Genomic DNA, 23,983 nt, shown 5'->3' on the forward strand with positions numbered 1-23,983 from the left:
TAATATACGTAGTTATCTTTTCACAACAAGAAACTTAAAACATATTTAAAAAGGAAAATTTGTATCAGGAAATATCGATTTTGCAATTAGGCTCCGCCCCATAATAGCAAAACACATATTTCTTTGCAAAAATGTACCATTTTAATCATGTTTTAAGTTTCTTGTTGTGAAAAGGTGGTTTAAAAAAAGGCAAAATATAAGCCCCGCCTACCCGCCCTATCTCAATTCTAATGATTATTTTTAGTTTTAAGCCGAGGGGCGGTGCTTAATTGTAAAATTACCATGTGAAATATATTCTTAAGTAATCGTGTTATAGAAAGAAAACTAAATATATCAATTAAAAAAAAAAGCAAAATTAAAGCCCCAGCCGTCCATTTCGATCTCAATCGTGATGAATTTTTCATTCGTTATCAGACCGAGGACCGAAGCTTAATTGCTTATACAAATTTTTCATGTTAAACATGTTTTAAGTTTCATGTTGTGAAAAGAAGTCTACACATATTAAAACAAAAAGCCAAAATGTGAACCCGCCCACCCGCCCTATCTCAATTGTGATGATTTTTTTTTATTAGCCGTGAGCCAAAGGGGCGGAGCTTAACTGCAAAATACTTATTACTTTACAACAAATTAAAAACATGTTTTTGAGTATCGTGTTGTTCAAAGAATACTATGTATACTAAAAAAAAAAATTGGTCTAAAGAGTTTAGACAGTACTTCCCTCGCTGTCGGAAACGTGACGACTGCATGCCTATTAGCTATGTTTTTTTTTTCGCAGTGGATTTCAAAGAGTTCGGTTTTGTAGTTCCTGAGTAAATCAATAAAATAAATTTACGCATTCATTAATTTTTTTGAGTCACCCTGTATATGCCAATCCAAAAAAAAATCAATGGAGTGATAAATCACAAGTACAGACTCATCATATTTTGTACAGTTTAGATAGGATTTATTCGGCAAACTTTTGAGCTGACGTCATCAATTTTTTGGAGGGGATAAGCAAATGTATTTTGACTAAACATTTATTATGCTCTTTATAACCTTAAAACATCTTCAAGATTTCAAAGCATTCGGTTTTGTAGTTTCTGAGTAAATCAGTAAAATAAATTTACGCTTTCATTAATCTTTTTGAATCACCCTGTATATGCAAATCCAAAAAATATGAATGGAGTGATAGATCACAAGTACAGACTGATCATATTTTGTACATTTTAGATATGATTTATTCGGCAAACTTTCGAGCTGACGTCATCAAGTTTTTGGAGGGGATAAGCAAATATTTTTGACTAAAGATTTATAATGCTCTTTATAGCCTTAAAACATCTGCAACATTTCAAAGCATTCTGGTTAGCAGATTAAAAATTAAATTTCAAAATGTTGTTTTATAATTTTGATTTATTTTCCAAAAATCTGGACGTTTCGGGTGAAAAGTCAATTCGGAGTTGTAAACTACATGTGTAGGACTGTGTTATTTTATACAATTGAAAACCCATTTACTATGTACAATTTTGAAGTGACGTCATCGCATTAGTGGTGGGGATGATTAGACAAATTTTGGTTAGCGTTTTACCATCTACATGATATTCTTAATATAAGTACAAAATTTCACAACAATCGGTCGAGTACTTTCGGAGATTATCTGTCTAATAAAAATCCGGGACAACAGACGGACATACGGACGGACAGACGGACGGACAGACAGACGGAAATGGGAGACCTATTTCTTCGTCTTCTAGGGGTCATGAAAGATCGAGAAAACGTAACAGTAGAGAGTCGGCCGACGGACTCGATTACAATACTTCCTTTGCTTACGCTCGGGAAGTAAAAAGCAAAATATAAACCCTGCCCACACACCCCATTTCAGTTGTGATGATTTTTCTACTCTTAGAAACTTAAAACATGTTCAAAATGGTAAATTTTTGTAAGGAATTTATGTATTTTGTAATTAGGCTCCGCTCCTAGACCTGCCAACGAATGAAAACTTCATTACTATTTAGATCATGGTAGGTACGGGTGGGGTTTAATTTTTTCTTAATATACGTAGTTATCTTTTCACAACAGGAAACTTAAAACATAGTTAAAATGGTACATTTTTGTAAGGAAATATGGATTTTGCAATTAGGGGGCGGAACCTAATTGCAAAATCGATATTTCTTTGTAACAGTTTTCCATTTTAAACATGTTTTACATTTCATGTTGTGAAAAGAAGTCTACACACATATTAAAACAAAAAGACAAAGTGCTTGTCTATTACCAGTGGCGTAGCATTTTTGAGTAAATAAAATGTCAAATTTGACAAACACTGTGTTATTCGGACGCCCATGATTTGAAGGTACATTTACAATAGAGAAAAATAAATGTACTTTTGGAAGGCCGCAACTGTACATACCATGGCGACGCTTTTTATCGATCGTTGATTGCTATATCGTTGAAATCAAGGAGATTAGAGAATATAAGCAATCGATGTTAAGAATGTACTGATACTGTGGTACTGATAACACAGTTTTTCTCGTTGGTTATCAGCTTTAAATATATTTCATACTGTCTGAACTTGTGCGGAAACTTTGGATTTTGTGACGCGGGGACTGCTGGGGTGTTTTATTTACACCACTGACTTTTACTTTATAGCGGTTATCACTAAACAACAATCGCAAAATCAAGTTTTAAAATTTTTCAAAGAAGCGGGATTTGTTGACTACAGGGACGAACGAAGTTGTGTCGAAATAATATTCGACCAATTTTTTTCATTTTTAGTTACGAGCCATCACTGACGAAAATAATAAATTATTGTTGCGGGTAGTGTTTTATGCAACCATTAATACACACTCACAGATAGTTTCTCCAGAGATTGCTTCGTTATTTCAAAGATGTCTCTGCATACAGTTGGTATAAAAATATTAAATTATTATTAGTTTTATTATTTTGCTATGCACAAAATAATAAAAAATGATTTTTGTATTGATTAGATGACTGTTTTAAAATGGATTCATTTAACAGTGTGAAAAACTATAAAAAAAAAGTTTCAACTGTCATAAAACTGTTATTTTGACAGAAAGGAAGAGTGGGGGAGTTGCTTGATGACTGGAAACTTCTCGAATAAGAATCTAGAGACTTCGATTTGCCGAGAAGAGTCAGTTTCGAAGCGTGTTGTCTGATTAAAAAAACAATAAATAAGCATGGCTCAGGTGAGTACTTCAATTTCGTAACATATATTTGTACTTTATATCTATTTTGCGTCCCATGAAAAGTATTACTTTTTCAAATTTGAACAAAACCGCATTGTTGTCACAGGTTGCCGCTCTGAAAGATAAAGGCAATGCCGCACTAGAAGCAAAGCATTACGGAGATGCGATAGACTATTATACAGAAGCGATTAATTTAGACCCAAAAAACCACGTTTTGTACTCAAATAGGTCAGCCGCTTACGCAAAGGCTCATATATTCGATCGAGCCCTTGCAGATGCTAACAAAACCGTGGAAATCAAACCTGACTGGTCGAAAGGTTATTCACGAAAAGGGACGGCTTTAGCTTATTTAGGACGCCTAGACGAGGCCATCGCGACCTATACGAAGGGTCTAGAGGTAGATCCAAACAATGCACAATTACGACAAGCCCTGAAGGAAGTTCGGGCTCGGAAAGTGTTTTCAAGAGGCTTCCCAAACCCTTTCAATCGAGTAGATCTTATGGCTAAGCTTTGGAGTGATCCACGGACTGCAGCACTACTACGTAACCCATCTTATGAATCGAAAATACGGTTGCTTCAATCAAATCCGCATTTGGCAACTGATATGTTGCATGATCCCGAAGTTTTGACAACCTTGAGTGTACTTTTGGGGGTTGATCCAGATGAAGGAACAGAATCTGCGAACACAGCGCCTCCCAAAAATGTCGACCTAAAGGAGGAATTCAGAAAGGCAACAACGCCAAAATTAGCTGAAATTAAAGAGCTTGCTAAAGCAGAAAAAGAGCAAGGGAATGAGTTTTATAAGAAGAAGGCGTTTGAACAAGCAATCGAGCACTACAATAAAGCGATCGAGCTTGATCCAACCGACATTACATTTTATAATAATTTAGCTGCGGTTTATTTCGAGCAAAAGGATTATGATAAATGCATAAAAGAGTGTGAAAAGGCCATAGATATTGGCAGGGCGAATAGAGCAGATTTTAAATTGATTGCTAAATCTTTTCTGAGAATTGGGAATGCTTACAAGAGGCTGAAGGATTTTCACAATGCTAAAACTTATTACGAGAAGTCCATGTCTGAACATAGAACTCCTGAAATTAAGACTTTGCTTTCTGATCTAGAGAAAATAATTAGGGAGGAAGAACGAAAAGCATACATTAACCCTGAACTATCCGAAAAAGAGAAAGAAATAGGTGAGTGTTGATAAGTTTTGTGCATGATATGGTTAGCTTCAAAAAACGACATTTCAGAAAAAGTTCTATTAGGTTTTATTAATTTTTCATAGTTTGAAAAGGCTTTTTAGACTAGATTAAAAACGGCCACTATGTGTCAAAAATATCAGTTTCTTTTTAACAGATATTATTGTCAAATAAACAAGAATTGGCATAAATTGACAATAGCTATTTATGGTATAAGTGAATAAAAGTGAATTTTATCCAACGAAAAAACAGTTTAGCACAGTGTATCATACAAGATTTTTTCCAATTTCGCACAATTTTTCAAAAAATGTATTGTTTGGGTAATCCATATACATAAATATTAATTGTATTATTACCAATATCATGAACATTTGAAGAAGGTAAAATGCCTAAGCTGCCTGTACTTTCGTCACGGTCAAATTCAAACGATGCTCCTGGACTTTCATTAGGATTGTTTTATAGGAGGTGGACTATCAAGCGTTGCAAATTTTAGTTAAATATCTACACATCCATAGCAACGAAAATTTCAGTGGTAGTGCGAATTTTTAGTTTTTTTACTTTATACGTGTTGTCAATGACAGTGTGAATAAAGTGTTGCACATTTTATTCATCCTTTCGATTAAACTATTGTTTTAATAGCGAGGTTTAACGTACAAAATGATTTCTTGTTCCTCTGTTAGTTATTATCAATATTACCTAAACGTTTCCGTTATTATGCATAATAACTGAAAAATTCAGTTGTTACGCATAATTCCTAAAATGTCTAGTTATTATGCATAATCAGTGAGTATAGATGTTAAAAGAGAAGCAACCTTATGGACAAGTGCGGGGCTAATGCTCCGTTTTACCCCTCACTTCACTTCATCCACAAACGTAATAGTGGATAGTGGCTCTCCCTCCTTTTTTCTTGTGAACTACGTTAACAGTAGTCTGGACGAACACCAACTCATCAGACTTGTGGCCAGTGCGATTACGTTAAAGCAAAATAACCCATCCCCAAATGAACGGTGGACTGGTGAAAAGTTTTTGTCCAATTTTAACCAAATTTCAGCTTTTCTTTAATTATTATTGTTATGATAAGCACATGTTGACAACATGCCAATAAATCCCAATTTTTGGAGGATGCCTGGTGTATGCGTTTAAATTCATCCTTTATTTAAATAAAAAAATGAACGGCCATTATAGTAGATATAGTTATTATGATATTTTTATTATTTTTCAGTTTTTCGACCGTTTTATATTTCGATTTCTCAATTTTTCAACTTCTCGATATTGTAATTTTTCATTTTTAAAATTCTAGATTTTTCGATTTCTCGAGTTATCAGTTGTTCTATATTTTAATTTTTTTATTTTCCCAATTTTTAAATTTTCGATTTTTCAATTTTTGAGATCCCGAATTATCAATTTTTCCATTTTTAACTTTTCGATTTGTCGATTTTGGCCTATTTCGGTTTCTCAATTTTTCGATTTTTCGACTTGTCGACTTTTCGACTCCTCGATTTCTCCATCTTTTGATTTTTCGATTTCTCGATGTCTCAGTTTTTGAATTTTTCGATGTTTCGATTTGTCGGTTTTTGATTTTTACTTTTCGACTTTTCGGTTTTCCTGTGTTTAGATTTTTATATTATTCGATTTTTCAGTTTTCCAATTTTTTTTAGTTTTCGTGTTTTGATTTCTCGATGTGTTGATTTTTTAGTTTTTCGATTTTTATATTTTAGATTTTTCAATTTTTATTTTTTTTATTTTTTGATTTTTAGATTTCTCCATTTTTCAATTTTACGATATTTTAATTTTTCAATGTTTTATATTTTAGGCTTTTCGATTTTTCAGTTCTTCAATATTTTTTAATTTTTCAAATTTTGACGTTTCAGAATTTTCAGATTTCCGATTCCTCAATTAATCTACTTTTTTCGACTTTGCTTTTTGAATTTTTGATTTCTCAATTTTTCAATTCTTTAACTTCCTAATTTTTGAATATTTTGTTCAATTTTGTGATTTTTCAGTTTTTCGGCTTTTTACTGTTTGAATTTTCAATTTTTCGTTTTTTAAACTTTTCAGTAGGGATGTACCGACTAGTGGCCGACCAGTCGGATAAACTGACTATTCGGCCGTTTTTCATCGTCGGCTGGCAGTCGGCGACTATTCGGCAAAACAGCCGATCGGTCGGCTTTTTTTATTAAAATTAAAATAGTAAGTATATAAAACAATTAAACCCGGTTTACAGAACCTCAATTAAATATTTAATTGCGATTTAATTTTTAACCCCGCGTTAAAGTACCATGTGACCGACTCTACGCCAATGAGACGTCGCTAATGGCCTTGTTAAATGCGCGATCAACTTAATCTCAGTTAAAATATTGTATAAAATGGCCATAAATTGTGTTATTTTTAATTTTTGTACTGAGTTACAAAAAAAAATTATATGTTAAAATTATCCAAACAAATTTAACACATTTTTTGGAAAACGAGGGAACTTTAGTTATTCCTTTTATTAAAATAAAACAAATTTTTAAGATAGTTAGAGAAATAGAAAAAAAAACACACTGTCTGTCGCATTTATAAACCGGTTTTAGCAAAGCCGAACAGTCGGCCAGACCTACAGTCGGTACATCTCCACTTTTCAGTTTTTAAAATATTAGGTTTTTCGATTTCTCGACTTTTCAGTTCTTCTATCTCAATTTTTCAATTTTTGGAATTTTTAAATTTTTGATTTTCCATTTTTTTTATTTTTCGATTTTCCATTTTTTTTTATTTTTCGATTTTCCGTTTTTTTTTAATTTTTCGATTTTCCATTTTTTTTGTGGGTATCGTTGGTGATTTTTAGAAAAAGCGGCGGTTACGGTTTTCAGATTTTAATTAGTTCCTTTTACTGCTTGAGAGTGCCAGGGAGAAGAAGATCGAAGGGTGTTTGAATGGTCGACAGGTAGGCTCGGTTTCAAATAGGTGGTAGTAGGTAAAGAAATAGTTTAGAAAATTCTAGAAACGGAAAGAGAAAGTATGTAGGAGCGTAGGGCAGGTAGACGAAAGATAGGACGTATTTACATTTGTACAAAGATTATGAATGCGCTCAGGTAGAACACCTGATTTTGTGGAACGGTTGTTCTTACATTTTCATTTTTCGATTTTTCACTTTTTTTAAATTTTTCAATTTTCCAATTTTTCGATGTTTCGATTTTTCATTTATCCAATTATTCAATTTCTCTGTTTTGAAATTTTAATTTTTTTTATTTCTTTATATTTAGACTTCTCGATTTTACAATTTTTCGATATTTGAATTTTTCAAGTTTTAATTTTGCCATCTTGGTTTTTCGATTTTTAAAATTTTTCGATTTATAGATTTTTCGATTTCTCAATTGTTTCAACATTATCAGTTTTGGGAACTTTTCAATTTCTTTTTTCAATTCTGAACGCTTAGAATCGACATTGGCATGAGCGCGCTCTGGTCTGTGGATCAAACATGTTCCCAGGCGACGACTTATCAAAAATAGTTATCGCTAATTCCACTAGAAGTTTAATATTTTGTGCGAAAATGGAACACTCGAATGAAAATAATTGCCGAAATGTGTTTGCCGAATTTTATACAGACCGTATGCATTTAAAAAAGGCCTTCACATTTAATCACTTTTTCCAAATGGGGATATCAAAAAGGACAAATTATAACTCTAGAGAATGGTAATTCGATAGAAAGACAGACAAGAAGTGGAATTCCAGCAACAAAAATGGCCCAGAAGAGGAGAGAAGCCTTAATCAGTCAGAACCACGGCAGTAACCATGTATTGGAACATTATAACTAGTAATTTAGTAATATAATAGTGTAAATAGTGTGTCCTATTTTTAACATCCATACTCACTAACCACGGTAAACTTGGAATGCCATTTAGAAATTTTGGACAGAAATTTAAAATCGGCAAAAAGTACGTTACTAAGGGAGAATAAAATCATATTTGCAAAGCGAAAATCAATTCCCAAATGTTCAGAAAAACAAAAATTGGAACAAAAGCAAAAATTAAAAAAAAATTCTGAATCATTACACTGCCAACGTTATTGATGCATAAATGACATATAAATATTCAGTTTATTCCTAAGGACATAAATGTTCCGAACGTCCCTCAACTGCGACCAATTGAACGCTTTTGAAGAAATCTAAAGTGGAATTTGTGTGAAAAATGTAGGGTAGGAACCCTTCACACATATATAGAATTAAGCAGTGTGTATTGCTGAAAATTTGGCAGAAAAAAATATTGGCTTTCACAAATTTAATGCGCCGCGCCGTGTTAAAACAAAAATTTGTGAAGCAAGTAGATATGTTGCAAATCGTACTCTATAAAGTTGTTTTATAAATGTTAACAGTTGCATTTTTAATTCGTCATTCAATAATAAAGTTATGCCAGTTTGAAACTTGCGCAGATTTTTGGTCCCCACACCCTTATTTGATTCGAGTCGCAAAGTGTCAGTAATTTTCCGCGCCGTCCGACTTGTTAAATTTCAAACTAAAACGGCTGCAAGAGCGATTCACTTACAGTAGTTGTGTTGTACAAGCTCAGACAACAACCCGTAAAATGGTATTAGTAACAACCATTGAAGGTTAGAGGGCTTTTGTCGCATTTTGGGGCGCCATCTGACCGCCAATATTAACTCACTGGTACGCATAAGGATACGGGGTTGCCGGTCTTTTAAATACATAGTCACTGGCATAATAACGTATTTCGGATATTAGCTGTAACACATATATTTTGCTTATACACGATGACTCAAAAAAATTAATCAATGCATGAATTTATTTTATTTTATTTATTTAATCAGGAACTGCAAAACCGATGCTTTAAAATCTTGGAGATAAGCATGGTAATTTTTTATTCAAAATGTATTTGCTCATCCCTCATAAAAAAATCTTATCTAAAATTTGCAAAATATGAACAGTCTACACTTGTAATTTATCATTTTTAGAGTTGCTTTTACAGTGTGACTCAAAAAAAATGAATCAGTCAATTTATTTTATTGAATAAATCAAGAATTGAAAAAATGAATACATACTTTGAAATCTTGCAGACGTAAACACGGTAAATTTTAAATCAAAATATATCTGTTTATTCCTTTCAAAAAATGGATGACGTCATCTCAAAATGATATATTATTATTATTATATATGTGGTTCTTTGCAGGAAATGACTTATTCAAAAAAGGAGAATACGCCACTGCCGTAAAACACTACACTGAAGCCATTAAACGCAATCCCGAAGATGCGAAACTGTACAGTAATCGTGCTGCCTGTTACACAAAACTCGCGGCCTTTGATCTCGGTTTAAAAGACTGTGAAAAATGTGTCGAACTGGATCCAAAGTTCATCAAAGGCTGGATCAGAAAGGGGCACATTTTGCAAGGAATGCAGCAACCAAGCAAAGCAATCGCAGCCTTTCAGAAAGCTCTCGAGATCGACCAGAACAACGCCGAAGCAATTAGTGGTTACCGAACTTGTAGTATAGAAAATGCCAGCGGTTCAGGCGATCCGGAGAAAATCCGACAACGCGCTATGGCCGATCCTGAGGTCCAATCAATTCTGAGAGATCCGGCGATGAGAATGATCCTAGAGCAGATGCAGAATGATCCCAGAGCCTTGCAAGATCATCTCAAGAACCCTGACATAGCTGCGAAAATACAGAAATTGCTGGAGTCAGGACTTATTGCGATTCATTAATGTTTGTTTTAAACTAATTTCTAATTTTTATAATGTACCCATTAACGGCTTAGTTTATTAGGTGATGTACTCTGGAAAAGTGGCTACTGACTTCCATGTCTTTAGCTTTTGGTCTAGAGTTGCATTTACAACGGTATCACAAGTATCCCAACGTTTGGTCTTTTTACTTAGTCTGTTTTAAGTAATAAATTTACGTTTTTGAAGCAGCATATTTTGTTCGCTGATGATACAGTACCCATTGATAACCTACTTACAAGGAAACGTCAGGTTATAACTCCTTTTTTTTTCTCTGAGAAATCTTTAATTTGTTCATTCAGCATGTCTTTAGAAAAGGGTTTTTCTGTTTTATTCCGTAACACGCAAATAGCGGGTCGTTATGGTTTGAGGTAATTTTTTTTGCTCCTTTGAATGGATTCATACTTAAAAAAAACGGAGAAGTATAACTTGTGACTTCCATGTCAGGTGTAGTAATTATTTGAACCCAAGTAGTGCCCTTTGTATTGTGTAGTTGAATTAGTTTAAATGTAGGTGTTCTAATATCAAAACTTACAGCACGTTGCCAAAACTACAAGAATTCTACTGTAAGAATACTACCCCCAGTTGTCTGAATTTAAAAGCGTGGGTTTTATCATATTAATTACACGTAAAGTTGGCGAACAGTGGCTCTCAAAAATGCAGCATGTGTTCTAAAAAAATGTTTGAATTAACTACTTTTAATAGAAGAGTATCTTAACTTTTGAGTGGACTAAAATCCGTGAAATTTCGTAGCACTCAAAAACGAAGAATTTTTAAGAAAGTCTAAAAAATTGCACTAGCACAAAACGTACCCTAAAGAATATGGAATTTTACTAATATACTTCTGCAGTCAAAAGAAATTGGTACTATGGTTTCCTAAAGTACAAATTGACAAGCCAAAATAAAATATTATTAAAAAAATATTAAAAACAAGTTACAATAATATAAATTTATTCATTAAATATATTTTGTGAAAATTTATAAAACATAAAAATAACAAATATTGCAACTTACCAAATAAATCAGCCTATCGCTCATCAAGTACACATTAACAGAACATGATTAATGGCGAAATAAAACTGTCGACACATGCAAATGTGTACTTGATAGACTATATTAAATCTAAACTCGCTGTAAGCAACAGAACAATGGCAACACAAAAAAATCACTAATCCATAACAAAAATGGGCGACGTCATTTCAAAAACCTACTAAACTTTTTTTGTTTTTTTTTTACATTCGAGTATTATAAACTTCTGAAACACTTAAGTATATAAATATTTATTTATTTACTAGAATTATCTGAATTAATTTGTACGATTCCTATGCTTAGTATCAATAACATTAAATCTTGTACAGGGCTATCTTATAATAAAAAGCCAAAATTCATCCAAAAATATACAAAAGCATAACGTCACATCTTTAAGGCATGTATGGAACAACACACAAAATAAAATAACATTCACTGCAGAGTTACTTGAACGTGATTATAAAACTCCTTGCACCCTAATACACGCACTATGTAGTAATATTTTTACATGAAACGTAACCTGTTTGTTATAAAAACACGATCAGGTACAGCTTACAATGGTTTTCACATAGATGTATATTACTTCAAAGTTTGGACAATGTTATCAAGTTTGCAACGTTTTTTGGCAGTTTTCAGTGATCAACTGTCGGCATGATTGCTTCATGTTAAAGGGAAAAACTTTCTTCCGTGACACGATTAAAAGTAAAACCTGAAACAAAAAATTACACACTGTACCTTTAAAAGAAAACATAAACAAGCCATCACTGTTGAATCTGATATGACAGTACCAATTTTTTGATAATCAGGGTTTCCACAGCGATTTGCTTGCAACAAAGAACAGTCGCGCATTTTCAAAATTCACAAACAGAAGAATATGCAAAAAAGAAAAAGTATTATTGGAGCAGTGATAGAGCGGACCTCTTTTGAAGCACAGTAATGTAATTGCACCCCTCAAAGTTTATTTTTAATTATGTCAGCTCTCGAAAAAAAAAAAAAACCAGCCTAATTTATGCTTGATCAATCACCCGTTGAACCTAATATAATAACTACCGAGTGATTAATAGTTACTATGTTTTTTTTTTGTCAGGTTGGGGACATGTTTCAAACTTTATAATGGCATACCTAATGTCTATTTGAAATTCTGCGCACCAATTCAATAGCTGCCACCTTCCCATTGGTTTTTAGGCGCACTCATGTTTATGACAGACATGGTATCACTGCTGCCAATAATTCAGAATGTCCAAACCAAAAATTTGCTTCAATCATTAATGGTCACCCAGTATAGAGGTACAGATTTTTGTTTACTTATACATATTTTTAGTTAATAATTATGAATTAAGAGACCAACTCGGAAAAAGTAAAAAAAAAAAAAATTGCGAGGCTGTAAAAAAATATGCTTTAAATGTTTCATTGTTATTAAAGAGATTGCAGCAAATTTTAATTTTAATCCAAACGTTAATATTTTGACATACGGTGATAAGTAGTTACATGATTTCATTGATAGTTATTCTTTTTTTTTTGGTGAGTTACTCAGATTTCTTTAAATCAGCTAAAATATCAAAAATAAGCGGTATAATTGAATATTTATAAATAACCGCCCTTTGTGGAAGCCCTATAATATGCCAGATCAAGGGCCGTTCTACATACTATGAATAATGAATTTTAGTCTAGTTTGACAAATTTTGACTGTCTTTTGTACTTGAGTACAAAGAAACGTCCTAAGAAATATACTCTTAAAAATATCAAAACATTGGAAACACAAAGTACTGTAAATAAATAAAAAAGAAAAAAATTGACTCTAGTAACAGGTCTTTCACACAAACGTTAGAACTATCAACATTAGGAAAGTTAATATATTTCATTATATGTGTTGTAAGCTGTACCTGTATACACCAAAGAATCAAACAATATATTCCACCATCCTGTTAATCCTAAATAACTAGAGATCAGTAAAAAAGACACGTACAACTAACTGTATAATTACTTGGAGGTTTTAATGATTTCCTAAGTTCCCGTACAAATAAATTACTGACGTTAAATCGTTATAAAAATGCACTTTACCGTAAGGCATCGCGTATGTAATAAATTTTCCCACCATAAATTATAATCTGATCAATTAGCATAACTGGTTGCACTTTTTGCATATTCACGCCGTCTCTTGCATCCTGCGTGCTCACAATGCCAACAGATGCATGAAGAGATTCTTTCAGTTGCAATCCGCGAGAATACATTATTTTCTATTCAAGTGCCTGTTAACAAAATCAAAGAATGAAAAATTGCATCCTTTTTTATGTTTAATTAAAAACGCTTAATCATCTATACGTAACGTGAATATTTGGAAAAAATTCCTTGAAATGGCACTGAAGTTAACAATATCTTAAAATTTGTGTTATGTCTTATCACAAAAGGAGTGAACTCAACATACGTAATTGCACCCTAACAAAAATCACAAAATAAATTACACCCCTTCATACTTACATAGTTAAGACACTGAACTAATAGCGTTGTGTGGAGCTCCCATTTGGATTAACACTTTATCCAACCACTGCAATGGTCCGTGCAGATGTACCTCGATCCAACAAGGAGTACTTGTTACGTCCTGTCGATGGTACTCTGCTCCCCAACCTTTGACGAAACTCATACGAATAGTACACATTTTTGTTAATTCGTAGACGGCTTCAAAACCGTGATTTACGCATTCTGTTAGCAGTTGGGCGAACTCTGCGTTATTAAAAATTCGCAATGAGCACCCAGCCGGAATTTTACAGACTGTAGACGGATGGAACCCGTGGTGATGGTTGCAGTTTCGGGACTGTACAAAAATTGCAGAATCCGAGAGACATTCGGCGTAAACCTCGCCGTTTACGTAGTACAGATGAACTCCTTTCCCGATGTGTCGTCTCGTGTTCTCAATTGTGGAGTTCCTATTGACGTTGCTCAGCTGGCCTAAGCAAAATCTGTCGCTATTGTTGCTTGGGTTGGTAAATCCGTCGACGATTACGGATGTGGAGTGACAATGAAAAACTTCGCCTACGCGGCAATTCAGTTCGTAGTAGGCAATAGAAGCCCAGTAGGGTTGCTCTTGGTAGGCTACTGGTTGTACGTCAGAATTGAGAGACGGCTGGGGGCTGGTATTGTTGTTGGTGGTTTCGTCGGTGGGGCTGTATGCCGGAGGCGGCGTTTCAGCAAGATTTGAGTAGGGAGATTGCGGGTTCGAGGAAACACTACCGGGACTAGATACACTCGACAGTGGTGAATTTGGGCTTAGGTGATTGGAGTTGAACCCGTTAGACGAGTAGCTGACATTGTGGGGCATGTTGGGCTCTACTAATTGTTGAAAAGGTAACAACGAATGCCCTGGGACGTAGTCGCTGTGTCTGGGTACGAGGACAGGAGGTAAAACTTGGCTCTCCACTCTCTTATAATGATAGGGATTGATGCAAACTTCTTTCTGTTTGGCTGAGAAGGGAAATTTGCAATGCTCTAATGGTTTGAGCTCGTGGTGGCTCTGTAAATCTGGCCAGCGCCATACTCGGCAATAGATTACATGAGGAAGACCTTTCCGATGCGACACTTGCAAACGGCCATCTAAACTTCTCGGAATGGTCACGCAATTACTTTGTGTGCCTAAAAACAAACAATGAAAAATAAGTTAACGGGAACGATTTATTTACTGCAAAAGTAATTTGAGTTTCCATTCAAGCGACAAAAATACTACATGACTTCAGGACACGACATTCGACTTCAAGGTAAGCATACGCTTCTTACTTAGGCGATCATAAGAACTAGAATTACAACGGACTATGGCCAACTTTAAACCGATAAGGTTGATATGAGAAAGCGAAACAATGTTTAGGGTATTTGTCGGGAACGCAATCAAAAGGTTGCAATGTATTTGTTAAAATTAATGAGCGCATAATTTTGTAAAATTTACAGCTACGAAAGAAACAGCATCCTTAGTAAAACGGCACAATTTGTGCAGAAAATTTAAAGTCGTGCATCAAGTTGATATTTTTATAACTGTTTCACCAATTTTGGTAAGCTAGGATTTTATTACCTAGGCCACCTTTATTAATGCTTTACTATTTCCACAGTGATATGAAACAATCAAGTAATATTTGACTCTATAGTATACAAAAAGTGCTGTCCGACTTTAGATTTCCGCTACTGTACCTTTACATGTTTTGGATCGAAATGAATTTTGCAAATCCGAGTATTTTCTGTGATAAAAACGTTATCTACGATTTATTTGAAAATCAAAATTGTTGTCTTTTAGTTCCCAAATTACCAGTCACTTTGACAAGCACATCAAATCATTTATTTCGAACTTGTTCATTGCTAGGGATTTCGAACATTGTTTTTTTTTGCTCATATTGAGAAAATGTTAACTTTTTACTGCATTTTGGATTGAGAAAATTGACCATTTTTCAATCTATTGAAATTGAACTTATCGATGCGTTAGGTACCCTGGTTATGTTTTGTTTACACGTCATCATTTTTTCAAAAATTAATAATTCTGGATTTTTGTGTCTTTTTCTTGATTATATGAGCAGAAAAAGTATAGTGTCAAACTCGTGAAAAATTGGTCATTCCACTCGCCTTTGGCTCGTTCCGGAAACTCTCATCCTCTTGGAATAATTTTTTCACTCGTTGAACAATATATTATTTTCAAAGCTTCGTCAAAACAAACATTTTTTGACAAGTTTTTATGTTTTTGAGTTCGCGCGTAAACATATTATTTATCGATTCTATTAATTCAGATAGATGGTGCTGAATGATGGAATTTCAAAGCATGTATGTATAGTATCTGCAAAATTAAAAAAATGGTCGAAGATTCGACAGAACTTCCCCCGCCCAGAAAGTATAGCTTGTCAAATACAGCTCTTTCGAAAAATTAAAAGATTTGATTTTGTTTTTCTGCCAACCATTGTAAGCTAACATAAAAATATGTATCTAATGTTTGAGTAAAGGCAAAGAAACGTGCTAATCGTTTGATACAATTAAGTTTTTCTATCAAAAAATGTTGTGTTTACGTCATCCACATTTTTGCAAGGACGCATATATCTATTTAGATAGATGCAGTGTAATACCATTGTTTAAGTATATTATAGTTGGACAACCTAATACAAATTTTACTTCGCCTAAATAGTGAGCTTTAGGACAAGGAATCCAGGGGGCGTGGGACAAATTTTTCGTCAACGCGCATTTTCACTACAGTGAGCCAACGTATTAGGTTTATTTTACTCTACATCAGATGGCGCCATCAAACATTAGCAAAGGCAAACACCCTTCACTCTGCTCTTATACGAGGAGTTATCCATAAATCCATAATTAACATTGTTCCGTAAACAGTAACGTGTATAAACATACGTGATACGAAAGAATTGAATTTAAATGAATTTGACGCCTATTTTTATTTGACTATATCTGAAGACTGACAGAAACTTTCCAAGGGTTTTTAAACTGGTATAATTGTTTAGTTTTACAAGATTAAAGTAAAACAAGATTTTAAGTAAAATTTAGATTCGTGGTGTTATAAAAATATTAACACAAAATGAAAATATATGTTCAAAGTAAATAACAGAATGACATAAACTTTCGGCGTTAACATTACAAATAATTACAAGAGAGAAAAAAACGCATTAAGAACTTAAGAGGCATGTTTGTAATATGGAGTTGTTAAAGGCTGCTTTGAAGACTGTTTGTTTATATGAAAAACAATTGCTGTTATTGGACATTTTGGTAGATTTTGTTCCAAAAATACGTCACGAGATAACTAATTGTTTCTTGAACTAGTTTCCGTAACTTCTAAAATTTAAAAAGGACACGCCGTTCTGCTGTAATAAAATCTAGAATAAAGTCAAAATCACACTAATATTATTAGTTCGAAAACAAGATAAAATAAATAAATAAATAAATTGTGCAGTTTATAAACTTCAGAATTTTAGTATAAAAATAATCATGTTTGAAGCTTTATTTTGTCTGTTCCATTTTATTGGGTGTATTGGGCCCCTCTCGGGATATAGCACCGACATCAGTGTACCGACCCAACGTTCTTCAACCGATGGGATGATTTATTACTTCCGTTATGCTGGCCCTACACACAGCGATTTGGTTTTCGGATTTTCGGCTAGATCTGCACAGTTAACTCTTTGCGCACTGACATAGAGTATTTTGTTCACGCGAGCATCAAAAATATTACGCCGAAAGCACTTCTTCAAGTGTTTTTTTTTTTAAGATGTCATATTTGTCAGCGTTTCCAAAATTTTCTTCTTTGCACAGGTCAACTAATTTTTCGAAACCGCATTTTAAAATTTTTGTTATTGTATTTTTTACTTTTTAATTTTCTAAGGCATGAAAAAATCCCATATAGGTTTCTATGAATTTATTAACGAAATCAACTGATAACTTGCGCGCCATTTTGTGTTAATTAACACCAATAGTGATTGTGATAATTTTATAATTATCATTTTAATGAAATTGTGTTCTTCACTTCGCGAACGACAGCAAACAATTTAAAATTACCGCTAGTCAAGCACCTGAAAATCCATCTCTCCCAAATATGTCTTTCTTGGCACGATTTGTAATCCGAAGTCTCCCTCCACATGCAATTTTTCGTCGCGTGAGAACTTGTTTGATCTACAGACCAAAGCACACTCAGGCCAATATCGGCTTTAAGCGATTTATCTATAAACCGATATTCGTTAGAGTTGATCTGGTATACATCCACTACGAAGAACTAACCCATTTCGACCATTGGACTTTACAACGAATAAGTGAACAAAGTTCTTGAACGTCTTAACGATTTAATACATAATGTTTCCGAATGACAAAATTTACATTTCAAATTGTATTATCAAATGGTAAAACACTCACCAAAATTTGTCACCAACAATAAAATGACGCAATCTCCAAATTTTACAATAGTAAAATTGTAGTTTCGCCCCGTTTACGGTTTATGCATCCGTGTCGAGTTTTCACCTTAGACGTCAAGATTTTTGAAAAAAAAAAATCAACATTTTCCAATTTATAATGTTATTTAAATTTTAAAAAGTAGAATAGTCCTGATCTTGTGATTTATACCTAAATACGCTATTGGGATTTTTCGGCTTGTCGATTTCTCGATTTTTCAACTTTAAATGTCTCAATTTTTCAATATTTCAATTTTGGGCTTTTCCGATTCCTCCATTCCTTAAATTTTCTATTTCTCGATTTTTTTATTTTTCGATTTCTCAATCTTTCGATGTTTCAATGATACGATTTCTCAATTTTTGTCCTCTTCAATTTTACGGTTTTTAAATATTTCGATTTTTCAATTTTTCAAATTTTCACGTTTCTAAATTTTCAGTTTGCCGATTTCTAAAGTATTTTTTTTATTTGTCCATTTCTGGAATTCCTAAAGTTTCGATTTTTCACATCTTCAATTCTTCAATTTTTCGATTTTTTAAGATTACGATTTTTCAATTTTGCTTTTTTAGATTTTCGATTTCTCAATTTTCCAATTTTTTAATTTCTCAATTTTTTGAATATTTCTTTCAGTTATGAGATTTTTCAATATTTTAATTTTTCGACTTTTCGATTTTTGAATTGATGGATTTTTTTTGATTTCTCGCTTTTTTCCTTTTTGGATTTTCAATTTATTGTAAACTTTAGATTTTTCAATTCTGGGACTGTTTAATGCTTCGATTTCTCAATTTTTAAACTTTTCGATGTTTTAATATTTCATTTTTTAAAATTCTAGGTTTTTCGATATCTCGAGTTTTCAGTTCTTCTATATTTCAATTTTTCGATTTTTTGAATTTTAATTTTTGATTTTCCAGTTTTTCTTTTTTAAAATTTTTCGATTATTCAAATTTTTAATTTCTCAATTTATCGAATTCAGATGTTTCGTGTTTTGATTGTTCAATTTCTCAATTTTTCAATTTTTAACTTTCCTTTTCGGCTTCCGGCTCCTCAATTTCTCGATCCTCCGGTTTTTCGATTTAGTCTCAGTTTTTGAATTTTTCGATGTTTCGATTTTTGGATTTCTCGGTTTTTCGATTTTTTTCTTTTGAGCTTTTCAATTTTTCAAATTGAATTGGATTTCTCGATTCTTCAATTTTGCGATATTTTAATTATTCATTGTTTTAAATTTTAGTTTTTTCGATTTCAGTTCTTCAGTATTTAAATTTTTGAATTTGTCAAATTTTTGCGTTAAATTTTCAGTTTTCTGATTTCTCAATAAATCTATTTTTGATTTTCCCACTTCTCAAAGTTTCGATTTTTCAGTTCTTCAATTCTTCGATTTTTCGACTTCGCTTTATTGGTTTGTCGATTTCTCAATTTTTGGATATTTCTTTCAGGTTTGATATTTTTCAATACTTCGATTCTTTCATTTTTCGACTTCTAGAGATTTTTCTATTTTTTATTTTTGGATTTTCAGTTTTTTGTTTTTTATTTCAATTTCTCAATTTTTCTTCTTTTTCATATTTTAATTTTTAAATTTCTAGATTTTTCAGTTTCTCGAGTTTCCAGTTCTATATTTTAATTTTTTAAATTTACGAATGTTTAAATTTTTTGAGATCTCAATTCATTGAGATTCGGATGTTTCGATGTTTTGATTATTCAATCTCTCGCTTTATCAATTTTTCCATATTTAAGTTTTCGATTTTTCGATTTTGGCCTATTTCGGTTTCTCAATTTTTTGATTTTTCAACATCTCGATTTTTCGACTCATCGATTTTTTTTGTCTTTTGATTTTTCGATTTCTCGATGTCTCAATTTTTTAATTTTACAATGTTTCGATTTTTCGATTTGTTGGTTTTTCGATTTTTTGCTTTTCGGTTTCTCGATTTTTCGATGTTTAGATTTTTGATTTATCCGATTTTTCAATTGTCCAATTTTTTAAATTCTCGACTTCTCGATTCGTTTTTCAGTTTTTCGATTATTAAATTTAAGATTTTTTTTTTTTTTTGATTTTTTGATGTTTGGATTTCTCCATTTTTCAGTTTTAGGATATTTTAACTTTTCAATGTTTTAAATTTTAGATTTTTCGTTTTTTCAGTTCTTCAATATTTTTTTATTTTTCAAATTTTGACGTTGCTGAATTTTTAGTTTTCGGATTTCTCAATTCGTTTTTTCAATTCCTTAGTTCTTCAATTTTTCGATTATTCAGGTTTTTGATTTTTCAATTTTTCGATTTTTTAAGTTTGCGATTTTTAGACTCTGCTTATTTACTTTTCTGTTTCTCATTTTGTTAATTTCCTAACTTTTGGATATTTCGTTCAATTTTGTGATTTTTCAGTTTTTCGATTTCTCAATTTTAACTTTTCAATTTTTGAAATTATTAATTTTTTTCGATTTTTTGAGTTTTCAATTCTTCTATATTTCAATTTTTCAATTTTCGGAATTTTTCAATTTTCGATTGTCCAATTTTTTTTATTTTTCTATTTTCCAATTTTTCGATGTTTCGATTTTTGAATTAACCCATCGATTTTTAAATTTTAGATTTTCCAATTTTAATTTTTTTGATTTTTTTATGTTTCGATTTCTCGATTTTACAATTTTCCCATATTTGAATTTTTCAGTGTTTTAAATATTCGATTTCGAGGATTTACTGTGTTACAGTAGTCATCAGTCATTACTCATCAAGAACGATTATTGCTGTGCGTTAAAATGCCTACATACTGATAAGCACGTACATACAAGACACATTTAAGGCTGTTTTAGTATAATTTTTGCAATTTTAAATTTATTTCTTGATGTCTAAATCGTATATATTTAAATGGTGATGAATATTTTGTGATACAATCTTAGGATAAAATGCATTTTAGTTTCAAAAATAATATGTATTTAATGATTTGAATCTGAATATCATTATTATAGTTCTTATTAAATAAAGACATATGTATTTTCACATTTTCGGGAAAATGGGGTGACTCGTTCTTAATTTGATCAGTAAAAAATATGAATGCAATAATGAATCACAAGTAAAATTTCACCATATTTTGGACAGAATAAACAGATATATGTATTTTTTTAACTTTAAATCGGCTACAAAATCTCAAAGTTTTCAAATTTGTAATTCTTGATTTATTCAATAAAATAAATTAACTCAGTCATTATTTTTTTTTAGACACCCCGTATAAGCAAATCTACAAAATATTAATACAGTGGTAAATCACAAGTATAGACTCATCATATTTTGCACATTTAAGATTAGATTTATTTGGTAAAATTTTGAAGTGACGTCATCAATTTTTTGGGGGGATAAGCAATATAAGCATTCGTTGTTTTTTTTGCGTCATCCTTTATAAACAAATCCAAAAAATAAAATTTGGATTTTTCTGTAGATTATATTTTTTAAATGTTGGTGTTGGATAATACTTGAAATTTAATAGATTATTTGAAAAAGGTGTAATATGAAAAAATATAAGTAGCAATAGCAAACTAAGTTTATATGGTTGAAGAATGTATAAACAAAAAAAAAAGTGAAATTGGAAACAAACAAGTGGCTAAAGAAAATTGAACCTCAAAATATAGAAATAAAAATTGTGTTTAAATTCTACAAGAAAGAGGCGAATGTCAAAGTCGGTATAACTGCTTTCAAAACAAGAGAGTAAAACTACCTGGAAAACTGACTTGAGTTTTAGGGTTTTCCAACCCCAAACGGTAAGTGGGCATCGCTTTCGGATGAAGACAAAGAGCGCTGTTTCTCAAACTTGGAATAACAGGACCGCACTTACTGTAATTCTGTAATCCATTATACCTGGTACAGGCTGTCAATCATTCCACCTAAAAGTCAAGCCAGTTTTCCAGGTAGTGTTAATCTTATTTTGAAAACAGCTATACCTGCCACCAGTTAGTGCTATTGTAAAAGGAATAATCCCCTGCCCTGACCAGGCGGAGAATTTGGCAAATTTCTCAAATATTTTGAAATCTGACCCTGCACATTAGCAGGTACGGCAAGGTACCCAATCCCCATAGGGTACTGTAAACTACTCATAAAATGTCGTCCCTGATCAGTGCATAAAATTCATACCTTTTTAACACAGCTTTATTTACGAAATTTCAGTCGTTTTCTTCTTGTATGCACTAGTTGCATTTGTTGTTTAATATGGTATAGTTTCTCCAGTTCTAATTCGTTTTTATGGTAGTACCCCATTGTGTAGAAGTTAACTTCCTTAACGATAGATTAATACTACTGGAGATGGAACAGTCATAAATAAGGATTTAACCACTATATTGTATAATGGTAACATCATGGTTAAATCGTTATTTATGACTGTCCCATGGCCGGCAGTAGTAATCTGTTGTTAAGAAAGTTAACTTTTCACATCATAAAACCGAATTAGAACTGGGGACACTATACCATTTATTAAATTCGCAGAAAAAACGTAGTACCAAAGGAACGTCATTTAGCGTGGTTCTATTATTATTTGACATTTAAATGTAGTGACTAACGTTTTGATAATATGTTAGGCAAATGAAAAATACCAAAATAATCGAAACCTAGAAACAAAACTATGCAAATCATAATAATGTAGCAATGAAATTAAGAACATTATATGAAGCTTTAGCCAATACATTCAGCTGCCAGACAAAATGACATAGGTAAGTGGATTAAAAACATTCACTTGACTTATAATTCTTATTGCATTGGCTTGACTTACATGGGTAGCAAATAATGTAGAATTGTATTGTATGTATGATAATTATACAAACACCCTACACTGGTCAAAATTAAGCCTTTATCATTTTTCATCACAGTATAGTTAAATCTTATGGAAGGCCAATAGTATTTTTGTGCGCGAATTTAAAAATTACAAACACCAATTTATGGAACCAAAATAATAATGTGAAAAATTAATACAATAAAAAAATACCTGGACACGACAAGGCCCTTTCCAATTCCTCGATTGCTCCTTTCCTCTTTTTCAATTTTTTTACCAAACTATCAACGGCTTTCTCGGCCCATTTTTCTTCTTCGTCTCCTTGTTTCCATCCCAACAGCTTCTTAACTGCAGGACTTGTGAAAGAAAACAAGCTGTTGAAACTGGACAGTGGTCCTCCACTGCTTGACTCTCCCTCGTCTGTATCCATCACACTGAAACACGTGTTGTTGTAATAACGAATTTTTACAATTTTAAGAGAACATGACTCACAAATTATTAACATGAGTCACATAATATTGATAATCTGTAGTCATGATGTGGTAAACGTTCAAGTGAAAATGAAACGGCTGAGACTGATACACTTCCAGCTCTGATAACTGTTTCTTTGAATGCAGCTGTATTTATGTAGCTAGCAAGTGCATGTGAATTTTTTTAGTTGCAGATCAACAAAAATAAAAGCACAAGAAGCATCGAGGTATTAACCGAGAAAAGGTGCGTTGGATGTATAAGTTATTCGCAGTGGAGCTATTAATTCTCACCTGGTAAATTATTATCCGTACTTAATAGAATCTTGCAACTTAAGAAATGGGAAATCGAAAAGGAAATAAATTTTAGGACGCTGGCCTGTATTTCCAAGACTGTTTGCTTGGAGCACTGGCCGTACAATGTCGTGATGGCGCCAGTAATTCTTGGCGGGAACTTTAAATGCGGAGTTATATTTTTAAGCTTTTTTTAGTTTTAATGAAATACGTACAATAAACAATGTTTCGGATTTCAGTGCAAGATGATTTTTTTTATAAGGAATAAGAAAAAGTCTTTATAAAATTGACCACAAATCCACGTGTGTTCGTGTGTACGAGACAAAAAAATTGGTACAAAGAGCTTTAGACAGAACTTCTCTAAGCATACCGAACAAATACAGCTTGTTCGAAAAATTATAAAATTTAAGTTTCCGAATTTTATTTACTTATTTATTTATTTATGTATTTATTT

The 23,983-nt window shown here is 32.4% G+C and overlaps 2 protein-coding genes across 3 annotated transcripts; one reads left to right on the top strand and one right to left on the bottom strand.

Moving 5' to 3' along the window:
• The first annotated feature begins 3,051 nt into the window (after positions 1–3,051).
• Positions 3,052–10,276, top strand: LOC135139666 (stress-induced-phosphoprotein 1). The gene is made up of 3 exons (XM_064069971.1): positions 3,052–3,179; positions 3,286–4,372; positions 9,541–10,276. Exons 1-3 carry the CDS (start codon positions 3,171–3,173, stop codon positions 10,071–10,073), a joined length of 1,629 nt encoding a protein of 542 aa, XP_063926041.1. The 5' UTR covers positions 3,052–3,170; the 3' UTR covers positions 10,074–10,276.
• Positions 10,277–11,022: 746 nt separating this feature from the next.
• LOC135139669 (protein mothers against dpp-like) lies at positions 11,023–23,663 on the bottom strand. Of its 2 annotated transcripts, none has more exons than XM_064069981.1 (4): positions 23,530–23,663; positions 22,982–23,202; positions 13,596–14,744; positions 11,023–11,826 (listed from the first exon to the last, which is right to left on the bottom strand). In XM_064069981.1, exons 2-3 carry the CDS (start codon positions 23,196–23,198, stop codon positions 13,600–13,602), a joined length of 1,362 nt encoding a protein of 453 aa, XP_063926051.1. In that variant the 5' UTR covers positions 23,199–23,202; positions 23,530–23,663; the 3' UTR covers positions 11,023–11,826; positions 13,596–13,599. The 2 variants fall into 2 exon arrangements, with proteins under 2 accessions (XP_063926051.1, XP_063926050.1); XM_064069980.1 differs by lacking the exon at positions 23,530–23,663 and adding an exon at positions 23,261–23,364.
• Between the last annotated feature and the right edge of the window lie 320 nt (positions 23,664–23,983).

The sequence above is a fragment of the Zophobas morio genome, unplaced genomic scaffold, assembly GCF_036711695.1.
Source record: "Zophobas morio isolate AGI-343-1 ecotype UQ-CSIRO unplaced genomic scaffold, CSIRO_AGI_Zmor_V1 ptg000031l, whole genome shotgun sequence".
Taxonomy (NCBI): domain Eukaryota; kingdom Metazoa; phylum Arthropoda; class Insecta; order Coleoptera; family Tenebrionidae; genus Zophobas; species Zophobas morio.